The sequence below is a fragment of the Panulirus ornatus genome, chromosome 17, assembly GCF_036320965.1.
Source record: "Panulirus ornatus isolate Po-2019 chromosome 17, ASM3632096v1, whole genome shotgun sequence".
NCBI lineage: Eukaryota > Metazoa > Arthropoda > Malacostraca > Decapoda > Palinuridae > Panulirus > Panulirus ornatus.
The window spans coordinates 6,985,552-7,006,947 of NC_092240.1; the positions used below are offsets into that span (position 1 = coordinate 6,985,552).

The 21,396-nt window shown below is 38.5% G+C and overlaps 1 protein-coding gene across 1 annotated transcript in view; it reads left to right on the forward strand.

The window, feature by feature from the left end:
- The first annotated feature begins 226 nt into the window (after positions 1-226).
- Positions 227-21,396, forward strand: part of Alg9 (alpha-1,2-mannosyltransferase Alg9) — a 43,417-nt gene continuing 22,247 nt past the window's right edge. The window contains exons 1-8 of the mRNA XM_071671859.1: positions 227-339; positions 6,362-6,524; positions 11,538-11,743; positions 12,696-12,809; positions 13,961-14,071; positions 15,980-16,067; positions 16,280-16,474; positions 17,708-17,885. Of these exons, the coding sequence (XP_071527960.1) occupies positions 248-339; positions 6,362-6,524; positions 11,538-11,743; positions 12,696-12,809; positions 13,961-14,071; positions 15,980-16,067; positions 16,280-16,474; positions 17,708-17,885 (1,147 nt within the window). The 5' untranslated portion in view covers positions 227-247. The remainder of the gene's footprint in view (positions 340-6,361; positions 6,525-11,537; positions 11,744-12,695; positions 12,810-13,960; positions 14,072-15,979; positions 16,068-16,279; positions 16,475-17,707; positions 17,886-21,396) is intronic.

The window sequence follows — 21,396 nt, forward strand, 5'->3', positions numbered from 1 at the left end:
CGATATTGTTTCATAGCTGTCAATTATATTTTTGTATTTTTGAATGTTTATGCTAAGTATTTATTATGTGGATAACTTCATTCGATTGTTTTGTCGATCAATGCAATCCTAAGCTCGAAATAAATAATAATTCTAAAACTTATCAAGTTTTATTTATTATAGATAGGAGTATTTTTACAAGAATGAGAGAAAAATGAATTGATGATTTGACTTAACGTAAACCTGTATTAATTGATCAGGTGTAAACATGGCGCCGACTGCTCGAAGCCGGGCTAGTACTCATACTCGAAAAGAATTGCAGAAAGAAATTCAGAAACGTCAGGCCAGTAGTAAAGAAACGTTAGTGTACGCTAGTAGTAGAATCCCACTACTTTTTAGCAAGAACAGTATACTGCCTTAGCTGAGTAGTGTTTGACGTTTGGGTAGGATAGTTTTATTTTTAAAAATCTTACGATACTATTTACTTGTCAGCTTATTATACAGAATGTATTTCCTTCAGCAGTAGTATGTTTTACTCCCATGTTAATATCATCTAACGAAAATGAAAATTGGGTATCTGTTTACGTGAACCATCGTATTTATGGATGTCACCTTAGTGAAAGTTCTAGGTTAGGGGACTCTAGTGGACATAATTCAGACATGAGAATTTAATAGGAGCAGTATTTTTATCATGCGAATAGTAATGAGGGGACAGTTGTAATAATAAAGGAAAATGTTTGCAGAAGTGAAACAGCTAGAAATTGACAATCTTTGAGAACCTCTAAATTCTACCTGGATGCCAAAATGTACTGTGATTTTCAGTATTTTGTTGGGGGGAAGAAACAGTCACCAACTAGGGGCACTTCTTGAGAATTTGATTTCATTTTTTCATTGATACATATTGACTGTATCTATTTTTGAATTGATATAGGCTTATCTGAAGTTTCCTTAAGCCCTTCTGTTTCATGTGATTACTTGTAATTACAGCACCTGTTTATACTGTAAAGGGTGGGAACCTAAAATTCATGGGGCCCCATCTGATGAACTGTGTCTACTAGCATACAGCTTTTTAAAATTCTGTGATTTACTCTGTATTCTTATAAAGATTATTTCATATATCCAACTCTGTTATACTATAGAAGTGCTTCTTCCAAGCCTCATCCTTCATTTCATTTATTATCTCTAGTTTCTCTATGTCTTTCAAGGATCTTTTTACTGTCTGCATCTTGAATCTGATTTAACCCTTTCAGTGTGTAAACTTTCTGAAACGTTTATTGCCCCATGCATAAAGAAAAAACAGGTTTCTTACTGAATATTTTGTTTTATATACTATTGAAGAAAACATCCCAAAGAGTTGTATGCTTTTCTCAAAACTGATGTAAGAGGGTGTGGCAGGATGTATTGTGTTTCCTGATAGTGGCACAGGTTCTCTCAATGTATGTAGGTATATGATGATTAAAGGGTTCTAAGTATGATTTCATTCCATATACCCCTAAACACACTGTACTCCACTGTACTCCATATCGTGTTTCACCAGTTGTGATTTCATACAGCCCATACTTATCATGTACATACATTACTCTTTGGTTTGGTCATGTGGAGAGAATGAGAGGAAAGATTGACAAAGAGGATATACGTGTCAGAGGTGGAGGGAATGAGGAGAAGTGGGAGACCAAATTGGGGGTGGAGGGATGGAGTGAAAAAGATTTTGAGCGATCGGGGCCTGAACATGCAGGAGGGTGAAAGGCTTGCAAGGAATAGAGTGAATTGGAATGATGTGGTCTACTGGGGTTGACATGCTGTCAATGAATTGAACCAGGGCTTGTGAAGCATCTGGGGTAAACCATGGAAAGTTTTGTGGGGTCTGGATGTGGAAAGGGAGGTGTGGTTTCAAAGAGTGAGTGTGAACAAATGTGGCCTTTGTTGTCTTTTCCTAGCGCTACCTTGTGTGCGTGTGGGGGAAGGGGGTTGTCATTTCATTTGTGGCGGGATGGCGACGGGAATGAATAAGGGCAGCAAGTATGGATTATGTACATGTGTATATATGTGTATGTCTTTGTATGCATATATATATGTATATGTTGAAATGTATAGGTATATATATGTGCGTGTGTGGATGTGTGTGTATATACATTTGTATGTGGGTGGGTAGGGCCACTCTTTCGTTTGTTTCATTGCGCTACCTCGCTAACGCGGGAGACAGCGACAAAGTATAATAAAAAACATTACTCTTTTTCATTATAAGTATAATTTATGTATTTCCATTAATATGCATTCACACAAAACAATATTTGAATAAGTGAAAGAAAAACTTTCCATCAAAAAGATTGAGCATAATATGAGTGAAATTGTTTCTTTCAGTGTAAAAATGACTTATAGTAGATAAAAAATTGGGTTTTCCTCTATGATAATGCAATTACATTTTCTTTGATTGATGATTCATAGGTGACTGTGATGTGTGATTTATCTTCCAGCTTTGTTGTTAGGTTGTTTGAGACATCTGTGGATAAGGTGTGAAGTCAAACATCTGCTGGGAATTTAGTTAGGAATGAAGGTCAAATGCCAAGTATCTGGCTCTGTGTACCATGCTATGTCCATCTAAAACTCTGGCCAGGTGCACTGAAAAAGGTTGAAATCTTAAAGCTTGTGATCAGGTTAACCCTCACTCTTCTCTCTTCTTTGGTGGACTTACTTGAGGCCTCTATCCTCTTCCTGTAACTCACCTCCCTTAATTCTGTTACAGTGTTTGTAGCTCTCCACTGGACCTTCCCTTTTCGTTCCTTGAGCTTCTTTAGGTGCTGTATGCTCTGCTTGAAGGACAGACTGCAGAGGAGAGTTAGGTAGGCTTTGAAGTTGGAGGATCTTTGTCTTGCCCTGTTCTACAGTCTCTTCCTTTTTTTTCTACTCTTTGTAGCTGCCTTCTGTGACTGTCTTGGGTTGGTGGAAGTCTAAGATCTATGAATTGTAAGCTCTGAGACACTGGAAGTGAGTGGGTAGATGATATCAGTCCAATTGGAGTTGGTGGTTGGTTAAAGTTAAGCCAGAATAATGAACAGGCACCTACAATCATGCTGGGATTATTTGTAAAGGGTGAAGGAAGGCTGGTGCCTCCTCACCAGAATCATGAGAGTTTGAAGGGTCCTAACCATATATATATCCAAGGAACATATCTTGTCTGTGGAATACTGCACCAGAGAGAAAAGGTTTTTCACTTCAAAACCTACATTTTTTTACTTTCAGTCATAGGAATTTTTTTCATATATGTTCTAAGTCATTATGAACAAAGAAATTTCCTCATAAACTTGCATCTACTCTCTAGAATTCATGAATGATACACAAAAAACCTCAGCCCTCTACCCACAACTAGGCCCTAAAGCACTTAAACTCTACAGTAGAGTTCTCCAAGTAGCAGATCTCTCTCTAGCCCTCTTCAGTCTCTTCTTGAACAACCTCCCATTAGTAAAACACAACTTGAAGGTCTTTTCATATTTATGCAGGTGACTACGTAATTACATCACAACACCCTGACAGCACAGTGACAGCAACAAACGTGCAACACTACAATACACAGTTGGAATTGTGGCTTACCCAAAACAAAAGTCTTCAATCACTCTTTTGAACCCAGATAGACATGAATCCAGCCACAATCGCGAGTCACCTGTCTCGGATAATTACTCTTATTGAACAAAATGCAACTTTTAGGCATCACATGGGCTACACAACATTCACTCCCTACACCAGTAATATCATCACAAGAGCAGCAAACTCTAAATACCTTCAAAGCACTAACTGACATCAGATTTAGACAAGAAAAAGAATTCCTCTGCATCATGTAAAACCAGTTCATTCACTCTGTATTACATCTCAACTGCCTCGTCTTCTACTCTCTTAAAAGCAATAATAAAAAAACTGCAAACCACACAAAATGATGTGCTCAGAACAGGCATTGGCTACTGAGCAACCACAAACACTCAACACCTACACAATGACACTAAAGGTCCTCCCTGTACCACCTCAACATGCTTGTCACTCAACTTTATGCAGCAGCATTAGACCTCTCCCAACCAAACCACTCCATATATAACCACTAACCTCCAAGTAGAAACATAAGCTTACCTCTGTATCACTCTTCAGCAACTTGTACTCTGATCCCCCACCCCACCAGATATAACACTGACAAAACACATACACTAAAATATCCTTACTAGCACTAAATGTTGTCCCTTCAGCTGAGTTTAAACTCCATTCCCGTAGACATACACCCTTCAGAAGCCACACTTCCCAGGCAGAAAGGAGTCATGCTTTCCCACCTATGCTGTGGACATCACCCATCCCTACAACACTAGAAACACCATTTCAGCCCATACCAAGACTTTTCTTGCCCATGATGCACCTACCACAAGAAAGACAGCATTTAGTGCTCACCTGCTCAGTCATCACATGGATGCACACAACTCCACTACACTTTATGACCTATGGTCCTGACCAGTGGATGTCACTGGCTTTCTGAGCACTGCAGGAGCCTCATAAAGATAGGAAGGACTCTTGGGGCTGGACATGTGTGTGCGTGAGTGTAATTTGTATGGGGAGGAAGTTTTACACTAATGGGGGCCCCTTTTTATGAATATTATTGTCATACAACTTAAATTTATGTATGTTGTCTGCATTAATCATGTCCTTAGTCATTCTCTTTCATTCATCCACCACTCTTATACTGTGGAAGTATTTCTTTGACAATTTTCTTGCTTAATTTCATGTTTATCCTTTGGTTGTTTTATTCCTACATCTCTTGAGGAACTTTTCAGTCCACATCATCAGTATGTTCTAAAATCTTAAAGGTTGTAATCAAGTCACCCCTCTCTCCTTTCTCTTCCAAGGTGGTCAAATTGAAAGCCTTTAGCCTTTTAGCCTTTCCTTGTAACTTAGCTGTCTTAATTCTGGTACCATCTTTGTTGTCCTCCTTTGAACCCTCTCTGTTAGTTCTTTATGAAGTGACCGAACTTGAGAAGCATATCCAGTTTTGGCCTTATGTATGATATAAACAGGTTGCTTAGTATTTCCTTATCCATATACTTGAAAGTTATTCTGATATTTGCCAGAAGACAGTTTGCCACCTTTATTGTTCCCCTCATTGTTCTCCTAATATGGGACTCTAGTGATAGATTCAAGACGATTCTGACTCCCAAGTCCGTCTCACACACAGAATTGTCATTCCACCTATACCCTTTCTCACTTGGCCTCCTCCCAGTTTTTTGTGTGTCACACACTTCTCTCACATGTTGACTTAAGATACATCCCATGCCTCACCCACATCCTTAGTTTTGTTTGTTCTCACCTTTTGCCATTCAACACTCAGTTTCTCCTGATATTTCTTCACATGTCTTTTCCAAGCTCACTTACTTTCCCCTCCCTCTTCTCATCTGTACCATTTCCTCTTTCCCAAAAACCTTTACCACAGTTCTTCACCCTTGCTTCCACCAGTTAATGATCAGGACCTACCAGCTACTCCTCTCAGCACATTCACATCTAAGAGCATTTCTTTTGCACGTTTGTCATTTAGTATGTAATCCAGTAATTCCCATTTACTATATTTCCTACTCCCCCACATATACCTGCATTTGTCCCTCTTTCCATACTAGGTATTTTCATTCACCCATCCTTTTTCACGACACAACTCCATAAGCTCTTCACCATTTCCATTCACCTTACAGAGTACCCTTTTCTCCCTAGTTATGCCGTCAGCTATCACATTACTCACTTTTGTATATAATTCACCCATCACTATACCTGGTCTCTTGGATCAGATTTGCTGACACACACACTCAACTGCTCCTAAAGCACTCACCTTTCTCCTCCTTTTCACAAGGTGCATAAACACTAATAATCACCCATCTCTTGTAATTCATATTATTTTTACTCACATCACTACCATGCTCTCTATCACATGTTCCCACAACTACTTCAGCAGTAAAGTTACCTCCTTTGTAGTTCTTGCCCTTTCATTACCTCCTGACTTTACCCCAAAGACATCCCCAAACCATTCTTCCTCATTTCCCTTGAACTTTGTTTTGTTCAGAGCTAGAGCATTAAGGTTCCTTTCCTCAAACATACTTCCAGTTTCTCCTTTCTTCTCATCTTGGTTACCTCCACACATGTTCAGTCTTGTACCTTTTTTTGTAAAAGAATAGAAAGCTTGAAAGAAGTTATACTGGTGACAGGAGTCAGTCATGTTTAAAGGGACATAGTATGTTGTTACTAACTTGTAAGTAAACTTGAATTGATACTCAAGGCTAATAGATTATGATTCTGAAACAAGGATTCTGTCCTTTTGATTTTTGAATGAATTAAATAGCAAGTATGTATGACGATTATTTTTTTTCAGCAAGCAGGAAAAAGATGAGAAAGGAACAAGCGTTGTGGGTGTAGTGGAACCTTGGACACCTGGGTCTTACACAGCACTGAAGGCTCTCCTTTCAGCTCGCCTCTGTGCTGCAATATGGGCTTTAATTAATGATTGTGATGAAACTTACAACTATTGGGAGCCTGTAAGTCACTGTGTTAATGTTATTTTTGGAGTTTATCTCCACATGATGAAAGAATGTAGATATCTTTAGTCTTCTTTTAAACTTAATCCCCCCCCCCCCCTCTCTCTCTCTCTCTCTCTCTCTCTCTCTCTCTCTCTCTCTCTCTCTCTCTCTCTCTCTCTCTCTCTCTCTCTCTCTCTTTCATTTGTATGGTGTGAAAAAATCTTAAGAGATCAGGTATTTTGATATCAGGAGAAAGAAGAAACATGCATGGAGTGACAGCTGATACATTTAAAAAGAGATGAGACTGAAAGCAGAAGTCACTCCCTGGTGAAGATAGAGTTGATGATTGTTCAAAAGTGAGTTGTGGCCAAGAGAAACCGCATTACTTACAAGTAAGACATTCAGTGAGTGTCACACACTATCCCTACCTTTTCAGCAAAATCTGATAATAAGGATTCATGGGTAGACACTACCAGTGCTCTTTCTCTCAACCTAACATCACATTACTAAGTGCACTGCTGTCAGATGAACTCCTTTGTAGTGAGAAGTTCCTTGATAGTACTGTATCTATTAATGACCGTGATACATCCATGCTGAAAGTTATTTGTACTCATAAGAATGATAAGACAAAGGAATTCAAATGCAACCAACCTCTGGGTCCTTTTGAGGCTGTTTGCGATAGAGGAAGATATTTGAAACTGACAGATCTGTGTGGTATGAGTAGAAAACATTTCATTTCCAGCACATTTACCCTCCTCCATACATTTTCATCCATATCCCATGACTCACATCCTTACAACATTGTTGGGACTGCTGTACCTTCAAACATACCCACTTTTGTCCTCCCAGGTAACGACCTCTCTTCCCACACATTCCTCATGTATATGAATATGAAAGTGGCAAGGTGGCTGGAGTGGCTGCTATTGCAGTTGAATTTCTTAAGGGGGTGACTTTAATGATGATTGGTTAGTTAGGCTTTTCAGTGTATCTACTGATCATGGTAAGGTGCCTGACAAATTGGTAGAATGCACATATAGTGGCTTTGTATAAAGGCAAGGGGAACAAGGTGAGTGTTCAGACTACAGAGGTATGTTTGTTGAGTGTACCTGTTAAGATTTATGAAAAAGCAGTGATCGAGAATTAAGGCATACACAGTCCATCTGGCTGGGGAGGAACAGTGAGGTTTTAGATGTGGTAGAAGATATGTGGATTTGCTTCAAAAAATGTGTTTGAGAAATGCTTAGAGAAACAGAATTTGTGTATGGTATTTATAGACCTGGAGAAAGCATATGGTAGGGTTGATAGAGATTCCTTGTTGAAGGTTTAAGATTATATGGTGTGGGAGGAAAGCTGCTAAAAGCAGTGATAAGTTTTTATAAAGGGTGCAAAGCATGTGTATGAGTAGGAGGAGAGGAGAGTGAGTTGTTCCATCTGAAGGTTTGTCTGTGGCAGGGTTGTATGATGTCACCTTAGCTGTTTAATTTGTTTATGGATGGGGTTGTGAGAGGTAAATGCAAGAGTCTTGGAGAGAGGGGCTAGTATGCAGTGTGTACGGAAAGGGGTGCTTAGGAAATGAGTCAATTTTTGTATACTGATGATGCAACTCTTGGGGGCACATTCAAGCGAGAAAGAGCTGAAGTCGGTGACTGAGTTTGGGAGAGTGTGTGTGACAGGAGGAAGGTAGTGGTTAGTATTTTTGATCATGAAAAATTCATGGGCTGCCCAGGGTTAAGTGCATAGGTTGGAATCCTGGTTGCAGCAGTCAGTCCTCAGTCAACCCAGCTATTCATCTACCCCATGAGAGTTAGTTGATAAAATGGGTACCTGGCTTAGACTAATGAGGTGGCCTTGATTAGGGCCTCAGTTGCATGTGCCATCTCAGGTAACATGAAAAAGGAAAAAATGTGAATATAGTCAAGGTTATTAGGTTTATCAGGATAGAGTGACAGGCTAGCTGGGATGTGAGTTTGAATGGACAAAATTTGGAGGAAGTTAAGTGTTTTAGTGACACAGGAGTGGAAAGGCAGCAATAGAACCATGTAAGTGGAAGTGCCATGAGGGGGTGATGGTTCTGGGAGCATTGAAGAATGTGTGAAAAGAGGATGGAAGAATAAGAGAAAGAGGAAAAGATGTGTGGGAGGGGAAAGATGGGTATTTTTCAAGTTATAGTAGTACCAACAATGTTGTTTGGATGCGAGGCATAGGATATAGATGGGGATGTGGGAGGAGGGAGAAGGTGCTGGAAATGAAATGTTTGAGGACAATATGTGGTGTGAGGTGGTTTGATCAATTAAGTATTAAAAGGATAAGAGAAAAATGTAGTAACAAAATAAGTATGGTAAAAGAGCTAAAGAGTGTGTGCTGAAATGGTTCAGACATATGGAGAGAATGAGTGTGAAGAGATTGAAAATAAGGATATATGTGTCAGGCATGGAGGGGATAAGGAGGAGGGGGAGGCCAAATTAGTGATGGAAGGATGGAATGAAAAGGACATACGCAACCTTTCTTCTTATGCTCCTGTTATACTTTGTCGCTGTCTCCCACATTAGCGAGGTAGCGCAAGGAAACAGATGAAAGAATGGCCCAACCCACCCACATACACATGTATATACATACACATCCAGACAGGCACATATACATACCTATACATTTCATCGTATACATATATATACATACACAGACATATACATATATACACATGTACATAATTCATGCTTGCTGCCTTTGTTCATTCCTGTCACCACCCTGCCACACATGAAATGACAACTCCCTCCCCCCACATGTGCGAGAGGTAGCACTAGGAAAAGACAACAAAGGCTACATTTGTTCACACTCAGTCTCTAGCTGTCATGTATAATGCACTGAAACCACAGCTCCCTTTCCACATCCAGGCCCCACAAAACTTTCCATGGTTTACCTCAGACGCTTCACATTCCCTGGTTCAGTCCATTGACAACACGTTGACCCTGGTATACCACATCATTCCAATTCACTCTGTTCTTTGCATGCCTTTCACCCTCCTATATGTTCAGGCCCTGATTGCTCAAAATCTTTTTCACTCCATCCTTCCAATTTGGTCTCCCACTTCTCCTCGTTCCCTCCACCTCTGACACATATATCCTCTTTGTCAGTCTTTCCTCTCTCATTCTCTTCATGTGACCAAACCATTTCAAAACACCCTCTTAGCTTCTCAACCACGCTCTTTTTATTACCAAACATCTCTCTTACCCTTTCATTACTTACTCACACCACATATTGTCCTCAAACATGTCATTTCCAACACATCCACCCTCCTCTGTACAACTCCATCTATAGCCCATGCCTCGCTACCATATAACATTGTTGGAACCACTATTCCTTCAAACATACCTATTTTTGCTTTCTGAGATAATGTTCTTGCCTTCAACACATTCTCCAACACTCCCAAAACTTTCGCCCCCTCTCCCACCCTGTGACTCACTTCCGCTTCCGTGGTTCCATCTGCTGCCAAATCCAATCCTAGATATCTAAAACACTTCACTTCCTCCAGTTTTTCTCCATTCAACCATACCTCCCAGTTGACTTGTCCCTCAACCCTACTGTACCTAATAACCTTGCTCTTATTCTCATTTACTCTCAGCTTTCTTCTTTCTCACACTTTACCAAACTCAGTCACCAGCTTCTGCAGTTTCTCACCCGAATCAGCTACCAGCGCTGTATCATCAGTGAACAACAACTGACTCACTTCCCAAGCTCTCTCATCCACAGCAGACTGCATACTTGCCCCTCTCTCCAAAACTCTTGCATTCACCTCCCTAACAACCCCATCCATAAACAAATTAAACTACCATGGAGACATCACGCACCCCTGCTGCAAACCGACATTCACTGAGAACCAGTCACTTTTTTTTTCATACTATCCGCCATCTCCTGCTTTAGCGAGGTAGCGTTAAGAACAGAGGACTGAGCCTTTGAGGGAAACCCTCATTTGTCCCCCTTCTCTGTTCCTTCTTGTGGAAAATAAAAACGAGAGGGGAGGATTTCCAGCCCCCTCTCCCTCCCTTTAGTCGCCTTCTACGACACGCAGGGAATACACAGGAAGTATTCTTTCTACCCTATCCCTAGGGATAATATATATGAGTCATAGGGTAGGGGAGGGGGTGAGGGTTCTCAGAGCAATGAAGAATGTGTAGAAGGTGAGAACATTATCTCGGAGAGCAAAAATAGGTTTGTCTGAAGGAGCAGTAGTTACAGCGAGGCTATATGGTTGCGAGGCATGGGCTATATATAGGGTTGTACGGAGGATGGTAAATGTGTTGGAAATGAAATGTTTTTGGACAAAATGTGGTATGAGGTGGTTTGATTAAGTAATGAAAGGGAGAGAGAGATGTGTGGTAATAAAAAGAGTGTGGTTAAGAGAGCAGAAGGTGTCTTGAAATAGTTTGGGCATATGGAGAGAATGAGTAAGGAAAGATTGACAAAGAGGATATATGTGTCAGAGGTGGAGGGAACAAGGAGAAGCGGGAGACCAAATTGGAGGTGGAAGGATGGAGTGAAAAAGATTTTAAGTGATCGTGGCCTGAACATACAGAAGGGTGAGAGATGTGCAAGAAATAGAGTGATTTGGAATGATGTGGTATACAGGGGTTGACTTTCTGTCAATGAACAGAACCAGAGCATGTGAAATGTCACTGAGGTAGCGGCAGGAAGCAGAGGAAGAATGGCCCATCCACTCATATATACATATATATACATAAATGCCCATACATGCACATATTCATATCAACATGTACACGTATACGTATATATACATATACACAGACATATACATGTATACCCTTGTACATATTCATACTTGCTTGCCTTCATCCATTCCTGGTGCTCCCCTGCCCCGCAGGAAACAGCATCTCTATCCCCTGCTTCAATGAGGTAGCACCATTAAAACAAGTATTTTTATATCTTGATGTTTTTCATGTATTTTTTAATGAGAGATTGTACTCATCATCCAGTCATTTATGTTATTATATATTCAATATTCTAATGCTTCCATAGACACACTTCCTGCTGTATGGTAAGGGATTCCAGACGTGGGAATATGCACCTCAGTATGCACTGCGCTCCTACACTTACATCCTCATCCATGCAGTTCCTGGCTGGATATATTCCAGTCTGTTGCAGTCTAACCGCATGCTGGTATTCTTCTTTATACGATGCATGTTGGCCTTAGGATGTTCAGGCTGTGAACTTTACTTTTACAGGTAAATTTTATGTTTTGTGAGGTGACTATTTATAAAGTGTATTTTGGAATTGACATAATAGTTCATAAACATCACACAGTATTTGGGGCACTTGAATGAGCAAGTTTATCTTTCAGGAATGTAATAGTTGCATAATCTATTTCATAAGAGCTCATGGCTTTTGTAGCTCTGTTGTTAGGATTAGTAGATACTTGATCATTAGTTTGCAATTGGATTGTAGGTTTACAATTTCAGAATCATTGATTTAAGACTGGAAATAATGTTTGTGGACTTTATAAATGGATTTGTCAAGTTTAAGAAATAGACATTGAATATTATAGAGGCCTTTCAGTGAGCTTGCTGCCAGCTCAAACAGAGAGAGTCAGGAATAATTTCTCTCAGGTTCCTGACTGAAGATTTAAGGGGATTGATATGAAGGTTCTTAGCATCAGTTTGTAGATGCATTATCTATTTGTAGATGACCTTTTTTCCAGATTGTGATTTGTGTGACTGGTCTTATAACCATATTGTACCTTCTGCAGATGGCCTTATTTCCACATGATTACTACAGATACTGTAGAGTGCTTAATGGTGTGTGTTTGATTGCATGTATGTAGAATCTTCTTTAACTGATGGGTTCCACCCATCTTCTCATGTTTAAGTGTTGAAGACTCCGTAGCAGTGCTCAGAACAGCTGTTGAAAATAGAAACCTTAGTCTTTTCACATGTTCATACATTTGTGTCTATCTTGCAATTAAACTGATGTATATTATACTAAGAAGCATATGCTAGTTTTGAAGTATGTATTCTTAAAGTGAAAATGATTTTGTCTTGATTGTTTTATTTTTCATGACTTAAGAAAAATGAGAATCATCAGAGGTTATTACATACACCATTACCAATCTTCTATCGGTTTATCATTGTATTGTTGCACTGCAGCAATTTATTCTAGTTATATTCTTTATTTTCTCAGAGGCATATGCAGGGAGTTTGGAGCAAATGTTGGCAGGCTGACCCTGAGCATTTTGGTATTTGCTGCTGGCATGTTTATATCATCCACAGCCTACCTTCCCTCCAGTTTTGCTATGTAAGTTTTTACTATTCTTATGAAGTTTCCCAGGCTCTTATCTTATTTGTTTATATCCTGAGTTCCATTTTCCACGATAAAGCAGTGTCCTGTTGAATCCTGAGTTGGTTTGTAGAGTACTGTGATCTTTTTCAGCATCCTCAGCATGCTGGTTTGAATCCCACCGTAATTTATCATAATTCAGTAACATTTTGAAGTACTGAACAGCTTAATTCTCCAAGTGAATGATCTAGGAAGAACATCCCAAAATTGTTCATTGAAAAACATGCAGACATTAGAATCTGGGAATAGAAGATTTCATGATCACAGTACTGGAAGAAACTTGCAGGATTTAATGGAAAATTCCTGGTATGGAATGTTATTGGATGGATGGGTTGTAGCTGAATTGTATATCTTTAATTAGAAATATGGACAATGAAAATATGAAGAATTTACAACACTAAAGTAGGTTTTGAGCTCATCAAGAGCTGTACTTTCCTGCAGAGAGGCCAATGAGCAAAAGAAATGAGAGCCCCACATTTTTATGAATAGCAGGTCACATCCCTAAAATGATTTAAGAATATTCCTAACAACTTTCCATCTTTCATGTGAGCCACCTATCCACAGCCAAGCCCTACAAACTTTTCCATGGTTTCCCTTGGCCATTTCACATGCTGTTGGTCAGCCCATCAACAGCTCATTTAATATACTGTATTGCTTTAGTTCAGTCTATCCTGTGCATGCCACACACCTTCCTGCATGTTCAGGTCCTAGTAACTTGAAAGCATCTTTCACTCCATTCTTCTATTTCATTCTTGGTCTCCCCGTGTTTCCTCCACTTCTGATGTACATATCCTCTTAATCAGCCTCTCCTTTCTGATCCTTTCCATATTTCCAAACCATTACAGCACATCCTCTACAGCTCTTTCAACCACACTCCTCTTACTATCACACATCTCTCATACCCAATGATTTTGTACTTGACTAACCTTCCTTGCACCACATATTGCCTTTAAGCTTTTCATTTCCTACACATCCATCCATTAATGTGCATTTATATTTAGGACCCATGCCTTGCATCCTTACGTCATCCATAAATATGCCCATCCCTGCCCTCAAAGACACAAATCTGTCCCTCCACACACCCATCAACCTACTGTTTCATTCTTTAGGTATATGACATTGATGTCTATGGGAGCATGGTATCATCAGTCCTATGAGCTTGCCATCTTTACAACTGCAATATCAGCCTTCCTTGGGTGGCCGTTTGCTGCAGCTATAGGGTAAGTCTCTCATTATCATAATTAGTAATTTCACCTTTTTTAAAAATTACTTTTCAGTTCTCATGGAGTGCATAGATTTCAGGCGATGTTGTCGTATGAATGAAGCCTCTCAAACTTTTAGGTGTTTTAAGCAGTGTTCTTGAAATCCCAACTGCTGAGCTTTTTTTTTATTATTATTATAATGGCGAGTAGTTGGCTAAAATGCCATAAAAAGATTGAGCATGCACCCTTTTGTTTTGAATGCAGAAAAAGTTGACATTATGTGATGGTTACTATTTACTTTTGATGGATGGGTTATGAAGAGACTGAAATGAGAATGAGTGACTGAGTTGGGTATCATTGTCAGCAATGAAAGCAGTAACAGTATTTTATATAAGTGTTCTGAATGTTTTGCTTTTAGCTTTTTAACCTTTTTCATTACCTGATTCATCTATGCCATATATTATTTCATATGATGTATAAGGTAACTTATTCAGGTCCTCTGTTCAACTATGAAGATCTCATTTCCTCTATCATAGCACTACTCTCAAATACTTAATACCTTACTCTGTTGAAATTTTCACTCACTTTGATTAAGTGAACTCTCTAATCACTCTCTTTGATATTCTTCTTAAGTCTAAATCCCCTTTGTGCTTCTCTGATTTTATTAATGACTTCATTTTGTTTAATAGAACTCAAACTTTCTCATTACTCATTTAGTCTCTTATGAGCATTGCATCCACTTTCTGAAAAATTCATCTCATCTGCCTTCAATTTTTTCTTGCTGTCATCATCCATCATTCTTTCATTTCATGAGCATAGATTAGAAATATAGGTGTTGCTCCCTTATGTAAACTTCACTGTACCTAGTTGCTGTCAGTTATTTTCCATGGATAACTAGCATTTTCTGTTCAGTAGAGAAATTTAGATGTTTCTGCTTTAATTCCACAATCCTTGCTGAATGTTTTACTTTTGTGTGAGAATCTCTTAGTTCACTGAGCCATATCCCATATTTGATCCCCTCATTAGTTGTCATCCACAACACTTCCCTAACACTCCTCTACTATTATAGGGATAACCCCGAGGACTGTTAGTGAAAGAGAAAAGAGAGGCATTTGTAGGGAAATCGTGCAAATGACTGGGAGATATATAAAAGAAAGAAGCAGGAGGTCAAGAGAAAGGTGCAAGAGGTGAAAAAGAGGGCAGATGAGAGTTGGGGTGAGAGAGTATCGTTAAATTTTAGGGAGAATAAAAAGATGTTTCCTTGCGCTACCTCGCAAACACGGGAGACAGCGACAAAGCAAAATATATAAATATAATATATATAAAAAAGATGTTTTGGAAGGAGGTAAATAAAGTGCGTGAGACAAGACAACAAATGGGAACATCGGTTTGTTCTTATGAAAGGTGTTTACTTGAACCGAGCTACACTGTTGTGTATCTCTTGACCAACATTTTGTCTGCCATACATTTATGTGACCATGCAATTCTGAAAGAATTTCCTTTGGGTGTCTTTTAAGTGGTTTGTTTATTCTTCATATTCTTCCCATATCTTTATTTTCAATGTCTTTGTACCGTAGATTCCACCTATATTGTACAAGGTATCCATCTTTAGTACTGTTATGTTTTTATCTGTCATGATGTATATGACATATACACTTGGATTTCACACCAGTACATAAGTGTTAGGGCAAGTATCCCTTCATGCAGCTTCTCGTATAATCTTCACTTAGATTTTTCTCATTCACCATGATTATCAGTACACCTCCAATTTTTCTCCCTTGCATGATTCTTCTTTCAGCTAAAGATGTTTCACTACACTTTACTCGCAAATACTAAAGTTCATCCACAGCTTCCATTTTTCACCATGCAAACTTGTCTCACACCCTGATCTATCTTATTTAGTGCTAAATGTGTATATATTTACAGGATTCCAGTCGCCTATGATATTGTATTTCGGAAGAAGCAAGTTTTCATGTTCATCAAGTGGTGCATCATCTCTGCCGTAACAATTTTGGTATGTATGATTTACTGTGTTTATATATGAATGTATTTTATACCTAGTTGCCTCTCCCACCTTACAAAGTTAGTGTGAGGAATAAGCAAACACTACCCCATGGATCCCATGGCCCCCAGTTATACACTGAATTGTCACCATTGCATTTATGTGTATTCTGTATATATTCATGTAACTAGTATAATTGATTTTAAGCATTTATCTTGTTTCAGATACCCATGATACAAATAGATTCCCAGTACTTTGGTCGTCTTGTAGTTGCTCCTTTCAATATCGTAATGTACAATGTCTTCACTTCACATGGCCCAGACATTTATGGCACAGAACCATGGTCTTTCTATATCTTCAATGGCTTCCTCAACTTCAATATTATATTTCTGGCAGCTATAGCTTCACTTCCAGTATATGTAAGTAGATAACTGGATTAGAGATTTTTCATTTTGTAACAAAATTATGTTCAGTTATTTAGGAATATTCTTTTACCATCAGTACACCCTCAAATGTCTCAGATCAAGCCAGTTTGCCAGATTATGGGTATTTATATTGCTAGGGGGACCTGGTAGAGGATCTGATGGATTGTAAATTTACCTGTGGAGTTTTATTTTCCTAATGTTTAAGTTTATATGAGTTTTAAATGTTACAACTTAATTTACTCTCCAAAAATTCTGTCAAGAATGTGAACTCTCAGATATCTGTGAGTGACTGAGATGTAGAATATTTTTTCCAGCTGTGGCAGTTGGTTGCTTGTAACCTCTAAGTAGAAAAATTATCAGCTGGGATTTTAGATAGTGGTGGGAGCCACATCACAGATCATGTGATGGGTGGAGCAATAGCTGCATAACTCAAGTCATGATATGTGGAGCATTGAAAGGGACAACTCCTATATTTACCCTTAACTTGCTAAATTGCATAAGTGGCTGCAGACACTCTATCCACTTTTGGCTCAAGTTTAAGATACAACAGAAAGTGATTCATAGAAGAACTTCGTCTTATGTATTGTAACTTTATGATTAACTAGAGATGATGACTATGGTCATAATCAGTACAGAACTTGTGGAAGAAAGGTTGTTTCTCCATTTTGGCAGTCTGAGTCTGCTTCAAAAATCATTCATCACATGTTGTATCCATATATTGTCAAAAATATGTGCAGAGTTTTAGAATACTAGAATTTAGGAAATAATGGCACAACTCGCCAATTCAACGTCAGTGAACTTACCACAAGGATGATGAATCATCAGAGAATGAACTTATCATGCAATTAGGATCTGTTGTTTACCACTGCCATCTGTTGAAAGAGCTTGCTGTTGATTTAGGGTATCACTGTCAATCAGTTTCTTCCTCTCAGAAGACAAGTTATGTAGAAGGAGTGCATGTTTTTCTGATAGCAATGAGTATTGACAAATACTTTAGTTCTTTCTTCACTAGAGAATGACAGTTGCTGTCGTTTTAAATGTTATTTTAAATGTATGCAAATGTTGAGCCCATTCACTACATTCACTATATTTCCATTTCCATTTTCTGTGTCCACCATCCCAGTTGTGGTCTTGCTTTGTGCATCAATACCAGTTATTCCTCTATTTGTAACAAAATTTTAATTTTGCAAAGACTTTCACTAAGGTTTATCTTTTTTTCATGTTTAGGGCATCATGTTGTATGTGGTGCAGCTGCCAAAGAAGAGTAGTGTTTATCTTCCCTTTTGGTTGAGCTTATCCCCCATGTATCTATGGCTGACCATCTTCATAATACAGCCACATAAGGAAGAGCGCTTTCTCTTCCCAGTGTACCCTCTGATATGCCTTGCTGGAGCCATCAATATTGGTAAGACAAAATCATTATTTTGGGACATTTACAACTGCTGGATCAGATGGATAATAATGCCTGAATGAAATTTTGAATGAAATAGAAAAGAATATGATTGTCATTAACGCTATGTCATTAACTCTGATTATAATCCCATGGGGTGGATGAGGTACATACTTTCTCTCACATTATTTACACTCATCCTCATCCCATGTCCAGTATGTTGAATTGAAATATGAACTTGTACACTTACATGAGTCCCTCTTGCATTTTCACTTGCAAACATATTTGTTTTGTCAAATGATGCCAGGATGACCATCCACATCACCTTTATACAGTTAATGCTTCCAGTGCCAATGTTCCTATGTCATTTGTCTGGCAGTCTTATCTGAAATATTCCTGGCTGTTATTGTATTTGAGCAAAATGCTGCTTTCAGCTTCATTCCAACTACCATCCCAATGAAATTTAGCTTCCAAATAAACAGACATGACTTACAGTTTCTCACCATTCAAGCTGATATTACGAAGTGATATCCCACCTTTTTCAAATCCTTAAGTTTACCTGGCATTTACTGAAGCTTGCTTCTGCATACTTCATCAGAGTAGCATGTCATGTTATAGTATCATCAGCATGGTACAGCTTTGGTAACTTTATTGTGTTTCATCATGATTTAGTGTATACTATCTGTCTATCTATATCTCTGATGCCTGTTCCCTTCAGGAACTCTTTCAAGAGGTTAGCCATGCAAAAGATTCTCCATAACTGGTGAATTCCTGTGCTGCTTAGCCTTTTGTGCACCACCCTTAACAGGCCACGAGCTGAGGGCAACTCTAGTGCATTGTTTTCAGAGGCAGTACCTAATGTTCTTGTTTGATGTTCCAACTTAATACTTTACATTATACTACATTATAGTAGTATACAGGCATCACTTTACTAATTTCAAATGTAAATAATGACTCATTCTTAAAAAACAATAGACTACCATGGTGATGTCATACAACTTTGATGGCACAGAACATACGAACTACCACAAGAGGCTGAGATCTTGAACTCTTCAATCGAGAAAGAATGGGAGAGAAACATGATATATGCCTGGCATAAAATAGTAGGCATAAAGAGTTATATTTTTAATTTGAAAGTATCTCATCAAAGAAGATGCAAGATTATTTCCTGGAACATGTTAAAAAGATTTTTTTGTTTTTTTTTTGTTTTGTCGCTGTCTCCCGCGTTTGCAAGGTAGAAAAAAAAAAAATAAAAATAAAAAGATATCACACAAAAATGTAGAAGCACCCAACAGAAAAGTTTGACTAATCATGTAGTGTAGTACGAGGAGAAATAAGAAACGTGCACAAAGTGACAACAGAAACATTTAATCCTACGAAGGTATTTGACCTCATATGAGGCTTTCTTGTTTGGAGCAAATGACCTCATACGAAAACTAATTCTTGAATTGGCCACCTCTGCCTAGAGTTGAAATATACTGCCATCAGTACTTGTCATGTTGTCTCACACACTAGACATTTTCTATCCACTGGTCAGTATATGTGGAGATGTGAGGGATGCCTGTACAAGATCGGCACCCTCATCTGTTAAAATCTTTGTTGATGTTTCACTTTTACAAGATAGTAGATATTACGAGTGAAAACCATTAGCAATAATCTTTGAGTCATAATCTCTAAAGATACCCCATAACTTACTGGGTGTGCCTGAAAATACTCATGGCATACCTCATTCACTTGGCAACACTGAAAAATAAAAGAGAGCACTGCACTCATAATCAGTATCTCTTCAGATTAAGTTGTGTATCATTTTACTTAGAAAATTAAGATCTTAATCATAAGAACAAACTTAAGATGTATTCTTTAGTATTTTGAACTCTGCCTACACTGTACACAGAAAATTATTACTGTTGCCTAACTCATAGCAGAAGTAAATTCATGATGAAATTCAAATTGATAACTACTCAAAAGGAGTAGCAGCAGAGAAAAGTCAACAGGCAGGACATATGGTAAGCTGTACTTCCTAGGCCTGCCATTGTGACAAAATCCCCTAACAGAGCCCCTTTTATTTCATACCACCACTTAGGGTCACACATGTATTAATTCCTTTATAAAAACTCCTAAAAGCATTTGGAAGTCTTCAAAAGTTCTCTGCACAACCATATTGTCGGAACTTCCTAGATAGCTTTTCTCTTCACTTTATCACGCCTTTTCTAAGTGCATAGATAGCAAGTAGACTTTTCCAACACCTATATGTGCAGGAATTTGCATGCTCTTCCTTTCATAAACCTTCCTTGATCTCCATCTACAAGGGACTCATCCTTTTAAAATGATCAGTCATTTTCCTACCAATACCCTACCAATGTGCTAATGAGAGATATTCCTCTGTAATTCTTATCACCACTTTTACTCTACATCCATTCCTTTTTTCTTACTTCTAATCTGTAGTACTGGAAGCTTATACTCTCATTTTACTCTGCACACCTTTTTTCCTACTATCTTTTATCATTAGCATCTGCCAAGATTTATTTAATACAATCTGACTCTTCGCTCTTCTACATATGTACTCCCAAGATAGTTTATTATTTTCCTTATTTATGCACTCATTCTATTCTGAAAACCTAATTTGCTTTCATTTTATTCATGTTCACTATCATATTCTGTTCTCTGTTTTTCATTTTATCCATGATTATAGTGAAAATTCACTCTTCCACATCACCCTAGTGTCCATGCATGCATGTCTAAACCCAAACCAGCAGCACCCTTCATCTCAAAGAAGACAAACATACTCACATAGCCACAAACAAAACACATCCTAAACATACATGAAAAACTAACACAAAATCAACCCCCCCTCAAAAAAATTGCTCATTTGCCCTTCTTTCCCTCTGACACTCTAGTATGATTTAAACCTTGAGAACTCCCCTTCAACAAGCCCTGACAACATATCAAACTCCCACATATAATGCTTTGGCCCATTAGCAATCTAAGGTCTTTCAGATGTTTTTCAACCATTCCTGGTTGCACAGCAAATTCCCAAAGATCTGGAAACCTGCCAATGTAGTTCCCATCCTGAAACCCTCCAAACCTTCCAGCTCATATTGCCATATATTAGTGCCATCACCAGTATCCAAATTTGCCTCCAAAACTGATCCACAACAGAGCCAACCAAAATTTCACACTCACCCACACACCACAGCTCTAGTAGACTCAGCCACTCAAAACATTCTGGACACTACTAGTACAAGAAAAAAACATGTAACATGACCTTGTGCACATAGAACACCATCTTAATAAAAACAGAAGAATGTATGAATCCTCATAAAAATCCAATGTCGCCCTCTTCACCCTTGTTAGACATGAATCCAACCTGCACTCTCTCATAGACCTGAGTGATGAACCACTCACAATCAACAAAGCATTCACTTCCCATGCTACAAATATCAACACCACTGTCATAAGCAAACAGACCACCCTTAGAATATTTCTGGCACCAGTTTTGGTTGACAAAAAATCCTTTTGCATAATT